At 36.5% G+C, this 22,181-nt stretch overlaps 1 protein-coding gene across 1 annotated transcript in view; it reads right to left on the reverse strand.

Annotated features, from left to right (window-relative positions):
• Positions 1–22,181, reverse strand: part of PSIP1 (PC4 and SRSF1 interacting protein 1) — a 35,804-nt gene continuing 13,623 nt past the window's right edge. Inside the window, exons 6-16 of the mRNA XM_067316344.1 lie at positions 21,786–21,848; positions 19,452–19,566; positions 17,613–17,688; positions 16,470–16,695; positions 15,636–15,754; positions 13,157–13,212; positions 11,849–11,919; positions 6,599–6,700; positions 6,167–6,380; positions 3,596–3,707; positions 1–761 (exon numbers count right to left, since the gene is read on the reverse strand). Coding sequence (XP_067172445.1) covers positions 701–761; positions 3,596–3,707; positions 6,167–6,380; positions 6,599–6,700; positions 11,849–11,919; positions 13,157–13,212; positions 15,636–15,754; positions 16,470–16,695; positions 17,613–17,688; positions 19,452–19,566; positions 21,786–21,848 — 1,215 coding nt within the window. The 3' untranslated portion in view covers positions 1–700. The remainder of the gene's footprint in view (positions 762–3,595; positions 3,708–6,166; positions 6,381–6,598; positions 6,701–11,848; positions 11,920–13,156; positions 13,213–15,635; positions 15,755–16,469; positions 16,696–17,612; positions 17,689–19,451; positions 19,567–21,785; positions 21,849–22,181) is intronic.

Below are 22,181 nucleotides of genomic sequence, written 5' to 3' on the forward strand. Positions count from 1 at the left end.
TCAGTTTAAATTCTTTAATTTTAGAAACTGCTCAAGACAGTGTTTTCCAGCCAATGTTTATCAACAGGTTCAGTGAAAACACCAGTTGTCTAGAATACTTACTATATGAAAAGCAAACCATGAAAAGTCACATAGCAGTAAATTGGCACAATGAGTTTTGCAAGAACAGAACTAAACTTCTTTAAAAAAGTGATCAAGTATACTCATACATTAACATTTTAACAGCTACAAAAATGCTGCTTCCAACTCCTACAAAACACAGTGAAAAGACATCCTGACAAGTGTTGAAAAACTATGCACAAACAGGTCAGTATTACAGAATGGGAGGTTTTATACAAATGAAGCAATTAGGCAGTTAAAAGTATTTACACTTTTTCCTGCTATTAACTAGACAAACATACAGTAGTCAGATAAAAATATACTACAACTCTAATTCATGTAACATATAAGCATTTGTTTTCTAAATGGAATTTTTTCTTCATGTTTTGAAATGTGTTACCTGTTAATACTGGATGAAACTATTGGCAGAAGTGTTTAAGTACTTTTAAAACCAAGATTAAAGGGGCTTTTATTCCACAAAATTTAACATTAAAATACTATGCTTATAAAATTATTTAAAACTTTCAGCAGTCTATAGATTTCAAATGCAAAACTTAAGAATCTTTTTTAATCTTATTTAAAAAAAACCACTCCAGTTGTGTCATTTTTCAAAGGCAGATTCTTTTGATGGTTTTTCAAGCTCTCTCTCTTCACCAGATGTCCTAGAAATACAGTAAAGCAACATTAATAACCATGTAAAAAAAAGCTAAGAGCAAGTCTTATTCTAGATGACATGAGTTTACTAGAATAAGTGATGCGGATGTATATTCATCAGTAGATGAAGTCTGGAGAAATGACGCAGTTAGCAATGCCAACTGTCTACCTTTTCTCTGAGGATGACTGCCCTAAACATTAAGGTAAGCCGGCAGTGATTGATATTGCAGTAATGTAACACCAACTTGTGAATGGCAGTCATTCAGAGGTTGATTTCTGTTCCATTCAGGTGTCTCTCCTTAGTCTGCTGCCAGATATATGTTAGCTCATGTGAAAAAAGCACCCTGGCTTTTTTTCATGTGAGAGATGCACATTTAACATTCATTACCAATTGTGACTTTTCTTAGTACCATGGGAAAATTCAACATGTGCCCCAAACTTTAAGAAAGTAACCCAAGGAAGCAGTATATACCCCTGTCAACACAGAACAGAAAGTGGTTCTTAAGCACCAATCACTCTGGACATACTAAGTTATGCAATTCCATGGTCTTCCAAAATTATTAAATTATTACATCTTCAGAAAGGTATGAAAATGTCTCCTCTCTAACAAAAACAGTAAAGGTACAGTGCTACTTACAGTTCAGAACTGAGACAGCTGTGTAATTTGAGATATTTGCAAATCATTTGCTTAGATGCAGTGGGGAAACTGTTGTAATGTTTTGTATGTTCATGATTTGTTCATATTTAATTTGCCTACCAGTATCTCTCCTTTAAACAACTTAATACTGCAAATAAAAATGTATGAAAAACAATGAATGTAAGCTATTATATGATGGACAGAAATACCAGACTGGGCTTGCCTGAATTTAGAACAGGTATGTGGATGCGCTTCTCAACATGCAAGGTATTAAGAGGTGATTCAAATGTCTTGGTTTAAGCAAGACAGCTCTGTTTTATGTGTACTGTTTGATAACAGATGTAAGCTAGGCCCAAAGAAAGTGCTCTCAAGTAGTCATACAAGAGTTAACAAACTGGATTGATTTCTGCTTAGATAAGCCAAAGAACGCATTAGGAGAATGTAGACTTCAAGCCAGTGTGAACACCACACCCATTAAAGAGATAAATGTTTATTAGCAGAATTTGACGCCCCCACTAGCTCATTCATGGAAGATATACCACAAGTTTTACAGGTATAAATGCAGTTACTGAAATATTAAAAATTTAAATTGACTTGCCTATAAGTTGCTTTTTTGAGACACTGTATTAAACAGCCTGTTCCAGGCATGATGTGCAAGTATCTGAAGTGTCTGCCTTTAGATTGTTTTGACCAATATCCACTGGAGTGTCATGTATGCACCCAAATATCCTTATTCTTTCAATTGCAAATATAAAAGGCAAACTGACTGAGTGTGTCTCTTTGCCACTGCAAAATCCAACTGTTGTCAGGTTCTGCAGGAACAAGGAAGGGAGCAGGCTGTGAAAAGTTTTACCTCGGAGAACCAGTTCTTAAATAGTCATTTATTTTCAAATGCTTGACCAAATATTCCATACTGAACTGCTTTACTGAACTGTTACTGATTTCAAATACCTCAGGTGTTGCACTGCATTAATACTGTATTGTATTTTGGCCAAGTCATCTATTTAAGCAGTGTACTATGTTGCATAACTTGGGTTGAGCACCTATGCTTATCCCTTAATTATATGCCTTTAACATGCTACTCATTCAGGCAGAATGAGAATTTGACATTCTTATCACCAGCTGAAGACTCCCAAGTACCACTTCTGAAAGCTGTACAGTCAGAAAGCAGTAGTTCCAAGGCTACCTCTCAGCAAAAATCAAACTTATATTCCTCAAAAAAAAAAAAAAAGTAACTTTACTCTATTGTAAATAATAGTCAATATTCCACTAATCGGTACAGTTTTAACTTGGCAGACAGCCAAAAGAATGCTGGGCAACTGCAGGTTCTTCTGGCCTGGTTTCAGAAGTATGAGAACAGTGAGGAAAGGAAAGCTTTCTTCAGCAGATACAGCTGGACAAAAAGAATCCATGATCACAAAGTGCAGAGATGCTCAGAGAAAATTAATTAGCACTGCAACAAAACAGTTCAGCTCAAAGTTGATTTTAGGCCTCTCCCTCATTTCTTCACAAAATTCTGTTAAGTATTCCATATGTTCCACAAGAGAGATTGGTTTCTCTTTCTTGTTTACAAAGTACTAGCTTATAAGGCAGAAGAGAGGGGCACAGAGTTGCTTTTGCAGTGGGGCTAGGTTTAAATATTTACCTCGAGAAAAAATCAAAGCATTCTTATGGTAAGCATGTCAACTTCTGTAGAACTGTCACACTTACAAGTTCTGAAATTTCACAGGCGTAAGTTCTAGTATGCAGTTTACCTGCATTTGGGCAATTCTATAGCTACATTATAGGAAACTGATCAGAGTAGATGGCTTTGACATTGATTTGAATAAATGATTTTGCAAAACCACGATAAATCCTGCTAGCTTCTGTACAGTTTGATTCAGGCATCCTTTGCTTCCAACTTAGCAACATGGAGTAGTCTAAAATACAGAAAGTGTATACTTTGCTCTGTCTCACTTCAAGCTCTTTTTCCTCCTAACAGGCCATCCCTTAAAATTTCTGCTATGTACACTACAGAAGTGAGTGAAGTAATTTTTAAAGTGTTCATTCAAAACCTGAACAAAATTAACATGCTGTTATTATTTTGTAAAGTTGAGAGGAAACTCTAAAGAAAACAGTAACTAAACATGATTAAGTAATTTAAATCTGTGGATGTTTTATTGTTTTGCTATAGCAGAACAAATCCTTGTTCAGTAGTTAACTCACTTTTTCTTACTGCCAACTTCATGCTTATCTTTCTTTTCCTCAGTGTTCTCTCCATTGTGTTGAGATTGGTTGGTGTCTTGAGTTTCAGACCCTCCATTCAGTACCTTGGAACCTTTAAAATTAAAGGAGAGGGAAAAACAGTACTGCAGAAAGCAAAACTGTGGTAGACCCAAAGAATTTCTCTACTGTTTGTCATCAACTCCAACACTACAAATGTTTTTTTCTCTGATCTTGATACCTAGCTGCTGAAACAATATAAAAAGCAAGAACTGATATGGTTTCAACTTCTGAAAATTCCATCTGCCTAGCCTCCTCCCATGATTTTTCTTATGTAAAATGAAGTGATCGGCATATATATTTCAAGAGATTCCTGGTTCTTTCTGTGTTTTGCCAGACTACAGATAATAAGACTAATGCTTATTTATATGCCAAGCAGTAAGAAAATAGCACATAGGCAGCAATAAGTTTTTTTTATTCTGTAGCCCAGTCAAGACAACTTTTGGAAATTTCTAATACTTCAACTGGGAGAAGTTACTAGTTCCATGGATCCTCACTTATTTTCAACTCTAATGAATATGTATATAATCAAAATATGACAGTTTATCTATAAATTAAAAAGGTTAAGTGTTTAACAGTAACTGTGATATCTATCTGAAGATTAAACATATCCATCATGCAGTTGTCATAAGCATGAAAACAATATACTGTGTAGTTGTATTTAGTTAACTCAAAGCAGGAATATTTATCTTTAATTACTATGAAGAATAAATGTTTTGCTCTGTTATTACAAACGAGTGAATTTTGAGTGAATTATTGTGGAATGTCACTCTAGGTTTAAGTCAGAATTGACACTCCATTTTATTCAAAATTACAGGTTTACAAAAAAAAGAAATCTCTATTAAACTACCACGCTACTTCAGGAAAAATACAAAATGCTACTCATCTACATATTTACAGGCTAAGAAGATAATAAAAAGCAGAAAAATGATGCTCTAGTAGTTAGATCTATTTAGACTTGCTCTAAATCAGTTTGAACTTAATGGCCATGAGAAGTAGTCAATGAAATAATATGAAGGCTATAATCACCTTGTAACAGAGTGATGAAGAATTAGGAATGAAAGTAGCAAATGAATTGCTATTAATTTTATTATTTTATTGTAATTGTGGTACTTGATAAGAATAGTAGAAGTTCAGCAGAATGCAGCAGTTCAGTTTTAAAAAGAACAGAGGACATACCAACATAAGGAACTAGGATTTCTCTTTGTAGCAAATAGAAAACTCCACTTCCCTGAAGTGTCCAGCTACTCTGAATAAGCTCGTTATGCCTCCAACTGACTGATGGACAAAATTGTATTCCAGTGTCTTCTGCTTTACTACGTAGGAAAAACTTGGAGTAGCTTCTTTAGTAAGATCATTCAGTTTGCAGTAAGTCTTTCAGTGTAGATTCTTTATTCAAATACTTAACCATGTCTATCACAGGGGTTGGGAAAAGTCTTATACGTGGAAGTTTCGCTACATCATACGTTGCTTTTATCTCACCATAAAATATTAAGGTAAGTTTTAAGACCTTCTTTGCTTCCTTAATACTTACAAATATAATGGTATTTCAACTACAGTTAAGATGAATCCTTAACATCCTCAGTCACCTCAATTACAGCAATTTGTTTATTCCAGCTCAAGGTACCATAGCCTTCAAACAGTTTCACTGAATTCTTCTCTCAGGATTCAGATTCAAAGTAAATCTAAATTCTGTCCAATGCTTGTGGAGATGAAGGATCTAAAGGATTTTAATAGAAGGGTACAACTCCTACATCTTCAAGGATCTAAACATCTTTGCAGCACAGCTTTCCAGTGTGTCTACCTCTGTTTGTTCCTCTATGCAAGAGTATCTTGGTACTACATTCCCTTCATAAAGGTGGGGTTATTTTTTAACACTTAAGTTACTGGATGGTATTTTTACTTTCAATATTGTGCTGTATTTATTTCATGACAAGAGCTCATGATTAATCTTGCACAGTACTGCCAAGAGCACAAATACTCATTTACTGTTAGACTGCATCACTGTTATGGAGTCCCTGACAATGCTACTGATCACACATCGTGAAAGTGCTATGCAGATGGCTAAAAGCTGCTGCTACATATAGTTGCACGCATGATATAGGAAGAGACTAGTAGAGGGAATTATGGAAAGAAAAGGTGGAAACATAAGCACCAAAAAGTCATTTGAAGGACAGGAGGTAGTATGCTGTTCTACCTAATATTTAATAGTTTTTTTCCCCACAAGGTACTTAAGTTAGGAAATTACAGAGTAAAGTAAGAAGTGCTACATTCTCACTTTTTACTAAAGCCCTTCCCTTGAAGCAGTAAAGACAAAATAGCCGTGTAAATATTCATAAATTTTACCCTTGAACCTGAAACTTAGTTATAACAATATTATTTTTGAGTATTTGAAATAATATGAAGGTTTTAACAGATGTCTAGAATTCCTGCATCTTCAAACATCGTTTGACGTTAACTCAACGTGAATGGAGACTGAGTGACAAGAAACAAAAACTAAACACAAAGACTTACCCGTTTGGTCCTTTTCTATTTTTTTGTTTGTTCCTTTCTTCCACTGTTCTTTGGTTTTGTTGGCTTCCTCATGCTGCTTCTGCTCAGCAAGTGACTTATTTAGCACTTGGGAGAGAACAGAATCTCCTTCCCCAACTAGAAACATGGTCTTGAACTTGTTATATAGCATTGTAGATTTCTCCATGATAACCTGGCTAACTTTGAATTTCCGTATCTAAAACCAAAGTAGTAAAACAATCAATCAATCAGTTCCATTTACATACTTATGTACTTTCCTGAAGTGCTAGATGAAATTCTTAATTTATTTAGCTTAAAACTGAAATGAGATTATGGATTTTTTACATACTGTAAAATAATAAATAAATACAATTTCATTTAAGAAAATACATGTTTACCTTTTGAAATTATATTGAATAATATTGTAGATCTCACCTTCTTTAGAGTCAAAATCATCTCTGTATGTTTTTGAGCTTGCTGCATTGTGACTTGAAGGGATGCAAGCTCATCAAGAGCCTCGATACATCTGTTCACATCCTGTATATAAATAAGTTGTCGGTTTGAAGGGTTAGCTTAAATGCTAATAATCCTTAATTAGCCACTCTAAATTTGTTTCCATGCTTAATGGTACTTTCCTATAATATCCTTAATTTGACTATGTACTTAAGTTTAGAACAATTTATACAATCAAACTTGCAAACAAAGATTACCACTGAGTGCACTTCAACTATTACCATGCCAAAGACATGCTATTTGAGTAACTATAATTAAAAAATAATAATTTTATACTTTCATTATACAGCCTCAAGCTTCATGCTGCTTTTGCAATTTCAGTACTTAAGTGCCTAAAGTTGATTCTCCAAATATTCAACCCTTTCCATATGTATTTTTTTCCCAACTGATCAGCCACTGAGAAGGTAGCAAAGCATCTTAAGCAGACTGCAGCTAGTATACAGAACTTTATCTTCATAGTCTTTTGAGTTAAAAAAAAAGATAGATAAATGATGCACTACACAAGAAATTCAGAAGTAACAATGTGATCTTTTGATCCATTTCTAAAAATCACTGCACTAAAATCTTCTTAGAGGACCTCTATATTGTAACTGTCAGTTGCCTTTTCTTCAGCTACTCTTGGTTATTTCATTTTCTATTTAGAACCAAGAAGATTCATTTCCAGCACAGGTCATGATAATATTGTTTATTTATACAAAATTTTAGCTTCTGTTCTCAAGGGACTATGAAAAAAGCCCAAATCAGGGCTACTCTAAGTAAAATTCTTATGTTTACTTAATAAATATGATTATGATAAGTGTTCTTGCTCTAGCTCTACAACCAATTTTCCACTTATCCATATTTTAAGATGATTGTTCTATTATGTCTCTGAATTCAAGATTTTTTTTATTATTATTATTTTTTAATTCAGGGAAATTTAGTATCTGGATCAGGCCAATAGAGTGATATACTTAAGCCAAAACATTAAGTTGTGATGTAAAATTTTTACATTTTAAGGTGAATTATTTCAAGTCAAAATATTTGCATTGCCTTAAATAAAACAGCTGAAGAGCAGACCAGACTGAAAATGAATGTTTCATGCTTAACTCTGACAGCACAACTTCCTGAGTTGAATCAGCTTTCTGCTGCTTATGCTACAGTGCTTCTCTAAATGGCTTTCAAGAAATGAAGATTCATGAAACCAAAGGCTGAACCTCTTTCAGTACTCTCCATGAAATGGTATTCTGAGAAGACCACATTATCCATCAAAGAAATTCAGTACATGGAAAGGAGAAGGGTGCTGGGAAGAATAAATTCTTCTACTTGTTTTATTCAGTTATGTAAATATAAGCAGTCTTCAAAGGTTTGCATCCCCTGAAAGATCTCAGATCAGAAAAGAGACTGGTTAAGTATTTTTGGTCTGGTCCCATGATTTGAGCTTTCAATTACTGGGAAAAAAGCAAACCAGAACAGACATTGATACCCTTGAATTCTAATCACACTTTTGAACTCTAATTACACCTTCTAAAGCAGCAAAGGTCTAGAAATTAAAATAAATAGGCTTAAAAATAAAAGGTTGGGGGGGGGGGGAGGAAAGCTATATTGCTGTTCCCCCTGTTTCCACTGTCCAAGGTTAATAATGGATTTAGGATTCCATTGATGTAAGAACTTAAAATGAAATACGAAAGAAAAATTACCATGCCTATTTGCAGCATCACAGAACAGTTGAGGCCAGCAGGCAGCTCTAGCGATCATCTAGTCCAACATCCCTGCTCAGAGCAGGGTCAGCTTATGGCAGGCTGCTCAAGACTGCGTCCAGTCAGGTTTTGAATGTCTCCAAGGATGGAGACTCCACAGTCTTTCTGGGCAACATGTTTTAGTGTTCAACCACCCTCACAGGAAAAGTTTTTTCTTAGATTTAAACAGTATTTGTAGTACTTGTGCCTATTGCCTTTTGCCCTTTCTCTGTGCACCATGGAGAAGAGTCTGCCTCTGTCTTCTTTATACCCTCTCTTCAGATATTTGTATGCATTGATAAGATCTCCTCTCAGTCTTCTCTCCAGGCTAAGCAGCCCCAGTTCTCTCAGCCTCTCCTTGTACGAGAGATGCTCCAAGACCTTAATTAATCTTTGTGACCCTTCGCTGATCTCGCTCAGCTATGTCCATGTCTCTCTTGCGGTGGGGAGCCCAAAACTGGACATAGCACTTCAGATGTGGCCTCACCAGTGTCAAGCAGAGGGGAAGGATCACCTCCCTCCACCTGCTGGCAACACTCTTCCTAATACAGTTGAGGAGGCTGTTAGATTTCTTTGCCACAAGGGCCCATTGCTAGTTCATGGTCACCTTTGTGTTCTCCAGGATACCCAAGGACTTTTCTGCATGGTTTGTTTCATGGTTTGACCCCCAGCCTGTCCTGGTGCATGGGGTTATTCCTCCCCAGGTGCAGGGCTTTGCACTTCGTGATGTTCCCAACAGCCCATTTCTCCAGCCTGTTGAGGTCTCTGTGAATGGCAGCACAACTGTCTGGTCTATCAGCTCCCAGTTTTGTACTGTCCGCAGTCTTGCCGAGGGTGCAACTCTGTCCTGTTACCCAGGTCATTCATGATTTAAACAGAATTCACACAAGTATCAACCCCTGGAGCATGCCACTAGTGACTGGCCTCTAGCTGGACTTCATGGTGCTGCTTACAACCCTCAGAGTCCAGCACTTCAGCCAGTTTTCAGTCCACCTCACTGTCCACTTAGCTAACCCATGCTTCATCAGCTTGTTTAGGAGGATGTTACAGGAGGCAATATCAAAAGCTTGCCCCAAGAATATTTACTGTCTTCCAGTCCTCAGGAACCTCCCCCAATCACCATGACTTTTCAAAGATAAACCAAAAGTGACCTCACAGTGACATCACACAGTTGCCTCAGCATTCATGGGTACATCCCATCACATCCCATAGACTTTACGTCCAATTTGTTTCTCTGTTCTCTAACCTGATCCTCCACCAAGGGTAAGTTTGGACTTGCTCTGGACCATCTCATGGGTTTCAGGGACCTGGGATTCCTGAAGGATAGTTGTACCAGCAAAGAGTGATGCAAAGAAGGCATTGGCTACTTCAGCCTTTTTCATGTCCTTTGTCACCAGCTCCCCTGCCCCATTCAGCTGCAAGCCCACATTTTCCCTGGTCTTCTGTTTGCTGCTGATGTATTTGTGGAAGCCTTTATTGCCTTTCACATCCCTCGCCAGATTCAACTGGAGATGGGCGCTGGCTTTCCTAACTCCATCCCTGTACGCTTGGACAGTGTCTCTATATTCCTCATGAGCCAGCTGTTTCTGCTTCCACCTCCTGTACCTTTTTATGTTTGAATTTGATCACTGATGAAGCCTTCCTGCTACCTTTGCTTAAGAAGGAGGTAGTCCTTGAAAAATCAACCAGCTCTCCTGGACCCCTCTTATCTCCAGGCCTGTCTCCCATGGTATTCTTTCAAGCAGGTCCCTGAACATGCCAAAGTCTGTTCTCCTGTATTCCAGGGTTATGATCCTGCTATCTGCCTTGTTCCCTCCTTTCAGGATCCTAAATTCTACCATCTCATGGTCATTGCAACCAAGGCTGTCCCTGACCTTCACAGTGTCAAACAGTTCTTTGTAAGTACAAGGTCCAGCAGAGTGCCTCTCCCTGTCAGCTCCTTGACTGCCTGTATTAGGAAGTTATCACTGATGCATTCCAGAAACCTCCTGCATTGCTTATGCACTGTTGTGTTGCCCCTTCAGCCAATATCAGGATGATTCAATTTTGCCATGAGGACCAGAGCCTGTGAACCTGAGGATTATTCCGGTTGTCTGAGGAAGGCCTTATCTTCTACTTCTTCCTGATCAGGTGGTCTTTAGCAGACACACACAATGTTACCCATGTTGGTCTGCCTGCTAATCCTGACCCATAAGCTCTTAGCTTGCTCATCATCTGTCTCAAGGCCATGCATTCTCACTGTCCTCTAACGTAAAAATTGACTTGCCCTCCTTGCCTTCCTGGCCTGTCCTTCCTAAAGAGCCTCTATCCATCCACTGCCGCATTCCAGTTGTGTGAGCTAGCCTACCACATCTCTGTGATCCCAATGAGACCACAATCCTGCAACTAACTCCTCCTGTTCACTCCCTATGCTGTGTACATCAGTGTACAGGCACTTCCGAGAGGCACCCCACTGCACTGATTTCCAAAAAATGGTTCTATAGCTTTCCCCATACTGCAGTCCTCTCGGCACTTCCATATATGCATATGCTTGGGGTGACCCCAGTTCAGCCCTGTTTTACTGATTACAGTATCTCTTCTGTTCACATCACTGCATCCCTTGCTTGCCAAACTGGTCCACCACTTCCTCACTCAATTGCTGGTCATCCTTTCCCTCCCTTGTTCCTAGTTTAAAACTTTTCTTTTTACCAGGTTGGCCAGCCTGCTGGCAAAGTGCTTTTGCCACATTTAATGAGGTGGATCCCATCTCTTCCAAGTAGTCCTTGATCCTCAGAGAGGGTCTCATGGCCATAAAAAACTAAAACCCTGTTGCTGACACTAGCTGCACAAACAATTTTTGACCCACAGGATTTGTCCAGTCCTTCACAAACCCCTTCCTCTCATCCACAGGATGGAGAACACCACCTGGGCCCCCATGCCCTTGGCCACAGTCCCTAGAGCCATGCAGTCACACTTGACACTTTCCAAGTCTCCCCTTGCCATATCCTTGTGCCATGCAGAAGAGCAGCAGCAGATAATAGCTTGAGGGCTAGACAAGCTTCAGCAGTCTTTCAGCAACACCCCAAACACAAGCACCTGGCAGGCAGCAAACCTGCCTAGATGACAGGCCAGGTTAGCAGATGGGGGCGTCTGCCGCCACAGCAGGGACTCTCCCACTATCAACATTCATTGCTTCCTTCTGGTGCCCCTGCATGGCTCAAGCTCAGCTGGCACAGATGCTTTGTTTGACTGAATTTTGTCTGAATGTTTCTGGTAAATAATTTATTATGAAGTATTTTTAAACAAGAACAAGTTTCAACAATTATCTTTTAGTGTTTACAGTACCCTCATTTGAACAGTAATCTTTCAAACTGAAGAAATTCTTTTCATTCTCAGAACGTTAATTAAGAGAAATATGCATGCCAAAAGTGTTTCCTGCCAGAACTTAACATATACATCAGTTAAAAAAAATACTTACAAGATTATCAATTTTCAGCGAGTTTTTAATTTCTGCATGTATCCTTTGAAGCCTAGAATCCATTGATGTTTCTAAAGATTAAAAATAGTATGCATGAATATTTGTTAATATCAGGTTTGTTTCTGCAGAAACCTTTCTGCAAATCTGAACTTGACAGAGAATGAAAAAAATACGGACAGGCAAAACACATCAGATAACCATAACAGGCACACAGATAAATACACTGTAGGGCTTACAATCAAAAATAGAGTATATAGCTTTTTTCAGCTGGACACTATTAGCAACCTATATAATTTTCTCCTTAGGAGTTACAAGTTGAAAATTATTTTCTATTACAATATCCAGCTGTCACCCTCTATTTGTCAACCAGGTTAAAAGGAAGTTTCACTAAATACTAAGAGTTAAGAAGTTGGAAAGCCTTTGATCAAAGGGTATCTGTATATTGATGCTTTTCTTTTTTCAGTAAGCTGGACAAAATCCTTTAAGTCACTATCCAACTCCATCCAATAAAATGGTTTGCAATACACATGCTCTAACAGGTGCGCAAGACAAATGAAGATGCCATCTCTAGTTCACTTGTGCTGAATGCTTATGTGGATTTGTCATATGCAAGCAACTAGATCCTGAACAATACTGCAAGGAAACTGTTTTTTATAGAAGTCTAGTCTGTCTTGGATGTGTTTAGATAAAACTCTCTCCCCTGCTAACATTGGAACTGGTTGGAGTCCATGCCACTGGATCTTTGCTATATAACAGATTAAAGCTAGTGGTAGTTTGGACTGCCCTTAAAGAAAACATAGCTAAGAAGGGACTATTAAAAAGGGAAAAGACTTATCCTTATGAAGATCAGGTTGTAAGTCTGGGTTAGTGGACAAGACCACAGTAACCATCCTGCATCTAAGCTTCTTGCTTAGGAAAAGGTAATTTCTAAATACTTACAAGAGGCCCTTCAGATTATTCTGCTATGAGACAACAGAAGGGAAAAAGTGAGAAGAAATAACTAAAGTGATTCAGTTCAAAGAATCAGAACTTTTGCTTCTTGTTCACCAACAGGAGTGATCATCTGGAAAGGTTTAAAAGCTCGAATGACAATAAAATGGGAATAGTGAAGACCTGTTCTAACACACTGAAGAAAATGTTGAACAAGAAGGCACAGCTCCACAGATCTGAAGGAAGAAGTCAGGGATCAAATATACTGGACTGAGATCTCACACCCCCTCCCCCTTAAAAATAAGTTGTCTTATCCAGATAGATATTTCTGTTCAAAAGTTGTGACAAAAAATATCTGTTTAGCTTCTTTAAACTAACCTCTTTTCTTCTCCATCTTCTTAACTTCTGGTTTCTTGCCTTCTTCTTTACTCTGCCTATCAAAAGTGTTGAAGTGTTTTTACAATGTTGTCTTTTAAAGTCCGTTTCTCAGTCTTTTTTAATTTTTTTTTAAATGAGATGCAATGTTTTAGGTACCATCTCAGCCAAACATTAGCACGTTAAAACATAAAAGCCAAACCCTGGTTTTCAAAGACTGAAATAAATTAGTGAAAATTATTTATTCATCTAAGATACTGCAGATAATAAATCCTTCACCCTGACAGATGTTTTTTCCTAGAAGCAGCAAATTACAGTATTTTAAAAACAAGACATATTTGTAAATTGTATTATCTGTTTTGGTTGCATGTAAAGATGTAAAACTGCATTGTATGAAACAGATTTATGGAGAGAGAAAATATTTTGAATAGAATGACAAAGAAATTTAAAACTGTCATTTAAATTTACCACAGGGAATTACAGAAAAAGATTGATCTTTTTTGAATCAGTTCTATGTGACTTATTTTATCATGTAATCAACAGTTAAGCATCCTACCACTGACCGTAATGTATCAATGATAATAAACCTTTTTCCTTTATTATTTGTTTTGGGAATATTTAAATTACAAATTCAATGAAGTCTCCTGGCTGTTTCTCTAATTACCTCACTAAAAGTAAAACCAGGACTCAGGAAAATATAAAGCTTGGTTCCATCTTAGTTACTAGAGGAACACAGACATTATAAAAGCCTTTCGAACAAGCTTTTTAACTGTTTATTCAGAAAAGATCATGAACACCTGTTTAGCAACTCCTCAGTCTTGTCTTACTTTATATAAGGCTCACTTTATAATTTATATATTTCAGCATGTTATGATTAAATATTTTGTAACTGATTTTCTTCTTGTCATAACGATATGCATCCAGAAGAAGTTCAATCCTGCACATCTGACATCTTCCATGTTCCTTTCATTTTCTATCCAATTACAGAACCAAAGATTTTCAAACACATAAGATTTTACTTCAGTTGGCAACTGCATAGACTCATGCCATTTAAAAAAGTGAGACTTCCAATGGCTTTTGTACAAAGCACTATTAGCCTTATATAAATATTAATACTAATGAAGTAGTCACAAAGACTAGAAAATGGAGATTGAAGCGATGAGAAAAGTAACCAAAAAAATCAGCCTGTATTCAGTATATAAATATAGGAACTGGAAGGCAGACAGCACAAAAGGGAAAAGTCTTCTCACTTTTAATTAGCATTAAGTTTTGTGCTTAATATTAGTCATCAGCTATAATCAAAGCTATGCAGTCACTAAGAAAAGCGGCTGCTTTTGTTTTACTGAAACAAAGCTCTATCTGCTCTCCAATGCATGAAATATGAAAACCATTTAAAAGTAAAAGAGATTTAATTAGTATAATCAAATCAATATATGACAGTTTACTGCAGAAATCCATCAGCATATGTCAGATTTGAATAGTGATATACTAAGAGCAGCAAAAAAGGTAAGGGCAATTTAATCTTGAGCATCTCCTTTAGTTGGAAATGCTTAGATTTGCTAAAGGCAAAAAAGGGTAGTAGGTTTCCAGGGAAGAAATGAATGACAGGAAGAGAAGGAGAAAGGGCTAGAGGATAAAAAGCCCCAAACGAACTAGATTTTTGTTAATACATGGGAAGAAGTTAGAATTTTGTTGTTATAAGTCAAGGGGACCATTATCCTCCTCCTGCTTCTCAGGACTTTTACCTTGTTCTCCCTTTCTTCTGCCCTCCCACCAACTGTGGGAATGGGAACATCATGCTCTTGCGGTGGCAGCTTCTTCACCCATTTGCAGAATAGCTCGAGAATGGGTCAAATTTCTTCCCACAGCCCCACCCCCCAAGTTTCTGGCAGGATCTTCTCTCCATGCTTATGCTCGATTCATTTGTGATAAATTATCTTCTGAATGTAGACTGCTCTTGATATCATTCAACTGGCCTTGCAGTGCCAGAGTAGCATAAGTCTTAATTTTTTCCTTGTTCTGTCTGACGGTGTGTGCTCCAGCTGCCAGACAGAGAAGGAAATGTTTTCCAGGGAACCCTAGGCATTCCACAATCTGATCAAAAATCCATAGTCATGGACTAATAGATCCTACCAGTCTTTCTAATGTATTCCAGACTTAAGATAAAATACATGGCTGTGCTGAAAAATGATACTTCAAGAGAACCCACCAGCTGTCCTAGTGCTAGAAATTCTAAGTCACTGAAAGACTGACACTGCTTAATTTCTAGGTTCAGTTCTTCCCATCCTCCCACAATAGTACATATTAAGAGGAGCTTTTTACTCTCCACTTAAAAGAGGGTAAATAGTGCTAGACAAAAAGTGGGGGGAGAGAACAACAGAACACTGCAAACTAGACTGATATTTTTTCAGATTTTGTTTCCTCCTGTTAGTTTCAAAGTATTCCTGCAACTTGCAGACATCACACAGTAAAACATACTCACGGCTCAGATTCCATCTGTTCCTCTTGCTTACGTTTTCTTTCTGCTACTTCTCTCTCATGTTGGCCTCTTATAATGTTTCTTCTATGAGCTGCCTGAAAGCTTCTTCCTCCTTTTTTCTTCTGTTTTTACGTAGGATTTCAGGATTGAAGAGCAAAGAGAGAAGGATTTTTTAGATTATTAAAAAGCAAGACTATTAAATCATTGTCTACATAAGCAGGTAAAGCTACCTACTCTAAATGTCTTTGTAGCAACTCTGGTCCATGGAACAACCTGACAAGAGTTGGCTTTCCCTGTGACTAAATACAAGACCTCCACATACTGATAGGTTTTGAATGATATTAGTGCTTTCTCCCTTTTTTCCTTCTGCCATGTGTAAAAAAAAATAACCTAAACGCCAAAAAAATCAAGAAATTCCAAATGATTGGCTAGGGACAGCTCTATACCTTTCAAAAATGTATTCCACAGAAGCCAAAGGCTTTCTTAGAAGCATTCATGGAAAAAAAAGTCTATGCATTCAAAGAAGTGTATGTGGAAAAAAGCCTTCTGACAAAATAAATGACTGTTACATTTAAATTCATCTTAAGAAAGAGTGTCTTAGAAAAGATGTTTATCTTGGAAAATACCAAAAAAGTTACTGAAAGAACTATTTGACAGACAGGAGTTCTGTGACTTTTTTACTCTACATATCTATATTAGACAGCCACAGGGCTCTAACCTGAACTACACAAAATTGAAGACCTGGCATTAGCTTCAAGAAACATCTTCAGTGAACCACCTTCCTCTAAAAAAAAAAAAAAAAAAAAAAAAAAAAAAAATCAGTAAAGCGGAATATACCTTGTCACCTTCTTGCTCTTCTCCATCATCTTCCGAATCAGAAGCTGACACAGAACCAACTTTTCCAGCATTTTTTCTTTTTGCTTCAGCCTCTTTCTTTCCTTCTTTTTTGTCAAATTCTTTCTTTGTTTTTTCTTCCTCTTTCTGACTCTCCTCATCTTTTTTCCCTTGCTTCTTGGGCTTTTCTTCGGGTCCTTTTTTCTTCACTTTCTCCTCCTCATTAACACTAAAACATAAGCAGTACTTATGAATGATCACATTCTTTTAATTCAAGATTTTTTTAAAACTACAGAATAGTGAGTTACAAAGTTAGTTCACCCTTAGTTCTTTAATCTAAAGATTCTTCCAAAAAAAAGTCTTTTTCTAAAACCATAGCCTATTATCTATGTAAAAGAGAAATACAGTAATAACAGTATGGAGGTTCCAGTGAAACAAACATTGAGAAACATGCATAAAACCAAAACCTCCACAAGAAGTTAATGCTCAGATGTTCTTCATATGTATAAGTGTCTGTAGGACCAAGGACTATTTAGCAGTGCAAACACTGTAAACTAACTTTATGAAGTGTATTTAAGACTTACATATAGTGAAACTGTGCATTTGCTAGCCTGTAGAAAATGCCAATGCTCAACTTGTACTTCAGTTACTAGAAACAGTAAGAGCTTGTCATGAAAACTAAATAGCATAAAAATGAAATTTAGGTAGCAGATCACTAAGAGAGCTGGAATTCACTCGGAAGAGACTTTTGAAACAAAAATGTAAGATGACTAGATATTTTAGTTTAGTTTTGCATGATCTTTTCTTTCCTCTTCACAAATATTCTCTTCACAGATACCTCACTTTTATACAAATAACACAGCAGTGCACAGATATGTAAGAACTTTTGCCCAGATTTTATAAATTAGAAAGGTTAAGCTCTTCCATCTCTTGTTCCAAAACTGTACTAACTTGAGCTACTATCTATTAATCACCTGAGCTGTAAATAAAAACATCAAAGCAAACAGTAACTCAAATTGAATACTACAAGGCAAACACATGTCAAGAAGTCAGTACTTACCATGCAAGCTTCTCAAAAGCAACCGTTCGGTTTACAATGAAGAAATTTTACATTAAAAACAAACAAACAAAAAAACAACAACTCACAGGTCACCCTCTGAAGGACAAGGTGGTTTCACCAGTTTGGGTCTCCCTCTTGGTTTTGGAATCTTTACTTCAGAAGCTAGTATTTATACAGAAAGAACAGGTTAGTCTAAAACCACTATCTGTTCCTTGTCCATGAGTACTGATTCTTACTCAAAAGACAGAAGCAATACTTGAATTTGAGTATCTACTCTATTAACTGTGTTACTGTAAAAATTCAGGTGTTCCAACTGTGCAAAGTTTGATCAAGATCTCTTTGAAGTTACAGTGTTATTCCATACTTTAGTAGTTCTTACACCACATGCTTAAACTACTTATTCCTGTGGTTTTTTTCCACTTCTCTGTGCACTCAGCATCATTTCAAATGTTGTATAGCTAATATAAACAAGTCTGAAATTTGAGAACCAGAAATAAGTGGAAAAAAATAATTTAGTGTGCACATCTATACTCAGCCTGTTTACTGCCAATATTTTTAGAAATATCATGGAGCTTCTATCACTCTTCTTCAGAAGAGGTGTATAACACCACAGTATGGTATACAGCAAAAACTTTGCGTTTCCTCAGCTTCACCAGTATTAAAACAAGATAAATACTGTATCTGCCTTCTTGGCATTTATACCTTTCAATTCTGTAAAACAAAAATACTTAGTACATTGCTTTTACAGATTCAAAATTCAAGAAAGTGTTTGTCGGATACCACAGTGAACATGTGGTTAGGAAACATAATACTCGGTGTCTGAATTCCTGTTGGTGTTAGTATATAGCACTGTTAAGCGAGAGATGCATCCATCATGGCAACACTAGATAATGCTGCATCTTCCAATAACATGTTTTATACAGGGGGAGAAAGCATTTCTTCTTATCCCTTCCTGGTCTTATAGCCAGTAGTTAATTTTGATTATACTAAAAGAGGAAAAAACACATAAAAATATAAAAAATATACAGTTAGTAAGTGTAATGAAATTGTGTGGAGGACTAAAGCAGTACCTAATTTCCTCACAACTTCCAAGGCAAACGTAATTAAGTCTAGTTAACTATGGTTGCACTTTCTGTAAGTTATTTTCACAGTGTCAACAGATGCAGAGTATAAAGTATTAGTTATCTGCTTCCCAGACTAGATGCTTATACAGTGCACTTAACTGCTGAAAGAACTATCTTCTGCTGTAGTTAATGACTAATTCAAACATATCTGCAAGCTTACCACAAAAATTCCAATAGATTAGATCACTGCTACTTGGAAAACAACACTGCAGATTTATTAGCAAATGGTTCAAATTATACCATTTTAAAAAATAAATTGTAATTTCTTCTCATTTGTCCAGTCCACACAGATTGCTTTTAAACCTTTTTTTTAAATAAGTCTCTCTAACTCTTTGCTTGTTTTCCTCGTTCTCTGAGCTCCACCTAGAGGCACAGTCTTCCCCAGCTCTTGTTTTCTTATGTTTTTTATATATTCAAACATAACTTAACTATTCATTTCATAGCCCTATGATGAATATAAACTCTTACAGAGCAACAGTGCACAAAGAGCTCCTATTGCATACTCTATAATTTAGGGGCATTCTATGAATGTTTTTCTAAAGGTGACATGTACACAAATGCAATGAATTTTACTCAGACGGCTGAGCATAAATGGATTTAAATTGTTAGCATTTATATCTTAAATTCCTCAGTTTGAGATGCCAGATGTTTTATCATTATAACCAATTATCCCAAATTTCTTTTAGTGTTACAAAATATTCTGTAGTAGTTTAGGGTAAGGGGACAGTAAATTCTCTGACTACTTCTGTTAAGATATCTTTGTGGTGAAAAAATTATATCAAATTCTTCTTTTAAAGTTACCTGCTGGCCTTCCTCTTTTGGGGCTTACTTTTGGAGCCACTGCTACAACAGCTGCTGCTGCTGCCACTGCTGTTGCCACTGCTGCTGCTTCCTCAGCTTCAGCTTGTTTTTCAGCCTAATTTAAAGAATGCAATTCATAAGTGAAAACCATAGGGCACCTATTTCTCAATTGCTTCCTGAAATAGGAGTTTTAAACTGTTATTAAAAAGCATTATCATAATATTTTTTTCCAAATATGAAACAATAAGAATTCCCAAGTTTAATAACAGATTATACTCAAAATCTCACTCACCTCACCCTTTCATATTATGACTAACTCATATAGTAATATTTTCGTAACATTTTTAACCAGCACATTCAACTTCAGAACAACAGACTATCATGGTACGAAGCAGAAAAATGGTTTACAAGCATTTTTAAGATCACCATAATAGCATGCAAAAAAAATTTTTATGTAGGTAAAATCACTTCTCCCATATACAGAGATTTTTCTTTCAGATACTATCTCCCTAAAGCTTCACTATATCATACCACTAGATGGAGGCATTCAGAAAAACAACAGCTTCTAGCTCTATAGCCAGCCATCCACAATGGAAAATTGCTATATTCATTCTAAAATCAGTATGTGCCAAACTGCACTAACTGGATATAGTGAACTTCAAACACACTGTCATTTTAGGAGGGTGGGTTGGAAAGACAGATAGAAGTTATGGGAAAAGTTGATCCTGATAAAAGGATACATCCTAGTCTCCCTGCAAAATTCCGTAAATGCAGATAAAAAGAATCTAGAAAAATAATGTTTGGAGAAAATATTCATGGAAGTTAATATTTATCTGTCCTGAATACAGAAGCATCAGCTAGCAGCAACATGGGCAAATATATATTTATCTTACTATTATTCATTGGGGCCACCAATAATAAATGGCTATTCTATTAAAAAAAAAAAAGAAACCTAAATCAAGAAAAAAGTAGAGGAATATCTTTTATATGATTGTGTTTTCTGTCAACCTATAGATGAATGAGGTTTTAATGAGGACACAAAAATACCTGTTAGAATTTTTTTATACAATCCCTGAACAAGAAAACACCATATTTCTTTTTAAGACAATTAAGGAATGTATTCAAGACTGAGCAAGTGCGTAGCCAGTCCTCTGTTTCAACCCACAAGCACCACATCCCTTGAAATACCATGTTATTCTGTTCAGCAACAGCCTGTAGCGTGGTGAGTTTCTGTTAAATCCCTGCCACACACAGTGTGTGCGCACACAAGTCTATCAACTCAAGCTACTAGCCATGACACGGGAAACCTTATTGGCCTGAATGCCCTTCTAATGCTAAGAATCAGAAGACTTGAGTGCTTTAAGAAAAGGTGAAGAATAAGAGCTCTTTTTTGGAGTGCCATCTGAGAGGTTCTTGTCTCATTTACAAGCTGAAGTCACATGCACGCACACTCACGCATTCTTTCAATGCCTCACTGACACAGACTGGACAATTTTTTTTTTTTAATTTTAGGTTTATTTTTATATAGATTTGATTTTTTTTTTTTAAACATAAGGTATTTTTTAAGCTATAGTTTTTAAAGATTGAAGTCATTTTTGTAAAATAAATAAATAAAATGCAATTACTGTATATTTCTTTTTCCTGAAACAAATGATATTCAACATGCTACTGGTCTGTGGCACAATGCATTACGGTTACAGTCACACCTTGTCATTCATCCCTGCTGTCAGCAGTAATGTTAAAGTAGGAAATGGTTCCAAATTAAAATTACACTTTGCCCCACTTTAATCTAGTTTTCAGTTGGGTCAGTGCCCTGATGTGCCATGTGTGACCACAGGAACATTAATGCGGGAACAAGCTGAGCAAGCAACTGGGACTTCTTCTTGCATTTTATAGATTTATATAGATTTATAGCAGGTTGAAGAGGTCACAAAAATGCAACCTCATGAAAAGCTAGATTATTTTAAGTGGTGGATTTAGGGCAGTGAAGATGTTAAATAAATTTTCCAGAGGTTCTGAAGAGATTGTTTTGTTAGTGATTTAACAACAGTTTGTCTTCACATTTCTTCTTTATACTGAAGTATTTGGGAAAAGATGGGAGCTCCCTACTCTGCATTAAGTTCAATCAGAACTACAAGTAGTAAAACAGCCTCTGGGAATACTTTCATTCCTACAAATTTTCCAGCTATTTGAAAGCGCGCGCACACACACACACACACACAAAAAAGCCAAGCACCTTAACTTGTGCATAATCTGTCATTAAAGAAAACAGAATATCCAGAATCATCATGTCCAAAGACTCTAATAAGATAAAGTAATTAAGCACACTGTTACCTTTCTTTTTCTTCCCCTTCTAGCAACTTTAGGAATAGATGTATCATTTGTTTTCACCACATCCTGTGAAGATAAAAAAAACAACAAAAAACTGCTAAGAGTCTTAGCATACCAAAACTATCTTAAATGATTTTAAGTCTCTCAGGGCAATCACATAACTGATGCTTCTAGTATATATTTTAGGCAAAAATTTCCTATCATTCATGAAGACACTTTCTGCTTTTAAATATCATTGTTTTCTAGAGAGAAATTTTGATTACCAGTTAAGAAGTACTGTTTCTTTACAAAAAGGTATGTAATCATTTTTTAGTGAATTTGAACTCCTCAGTCCTTTGAAAAAGCACATTTGCAGTACAGAGTAAGTGATAAAAACACTTTGTTTCACCTGTTTTAATT

Source organism: Apteryx mantelli, chromosome Z (genome assembly GCF_036417845.1).
Source record: "Apteryx mantelli isolate bAptMan1 chromosome Z, bAptMan1.hap1, whole genome shotgun sequence".
NCBI lineage: Eukaryota > Metazoa > Chordata > Aves > Apterygiformes > Apterygidae > Apteryx > Apteryx mantelli.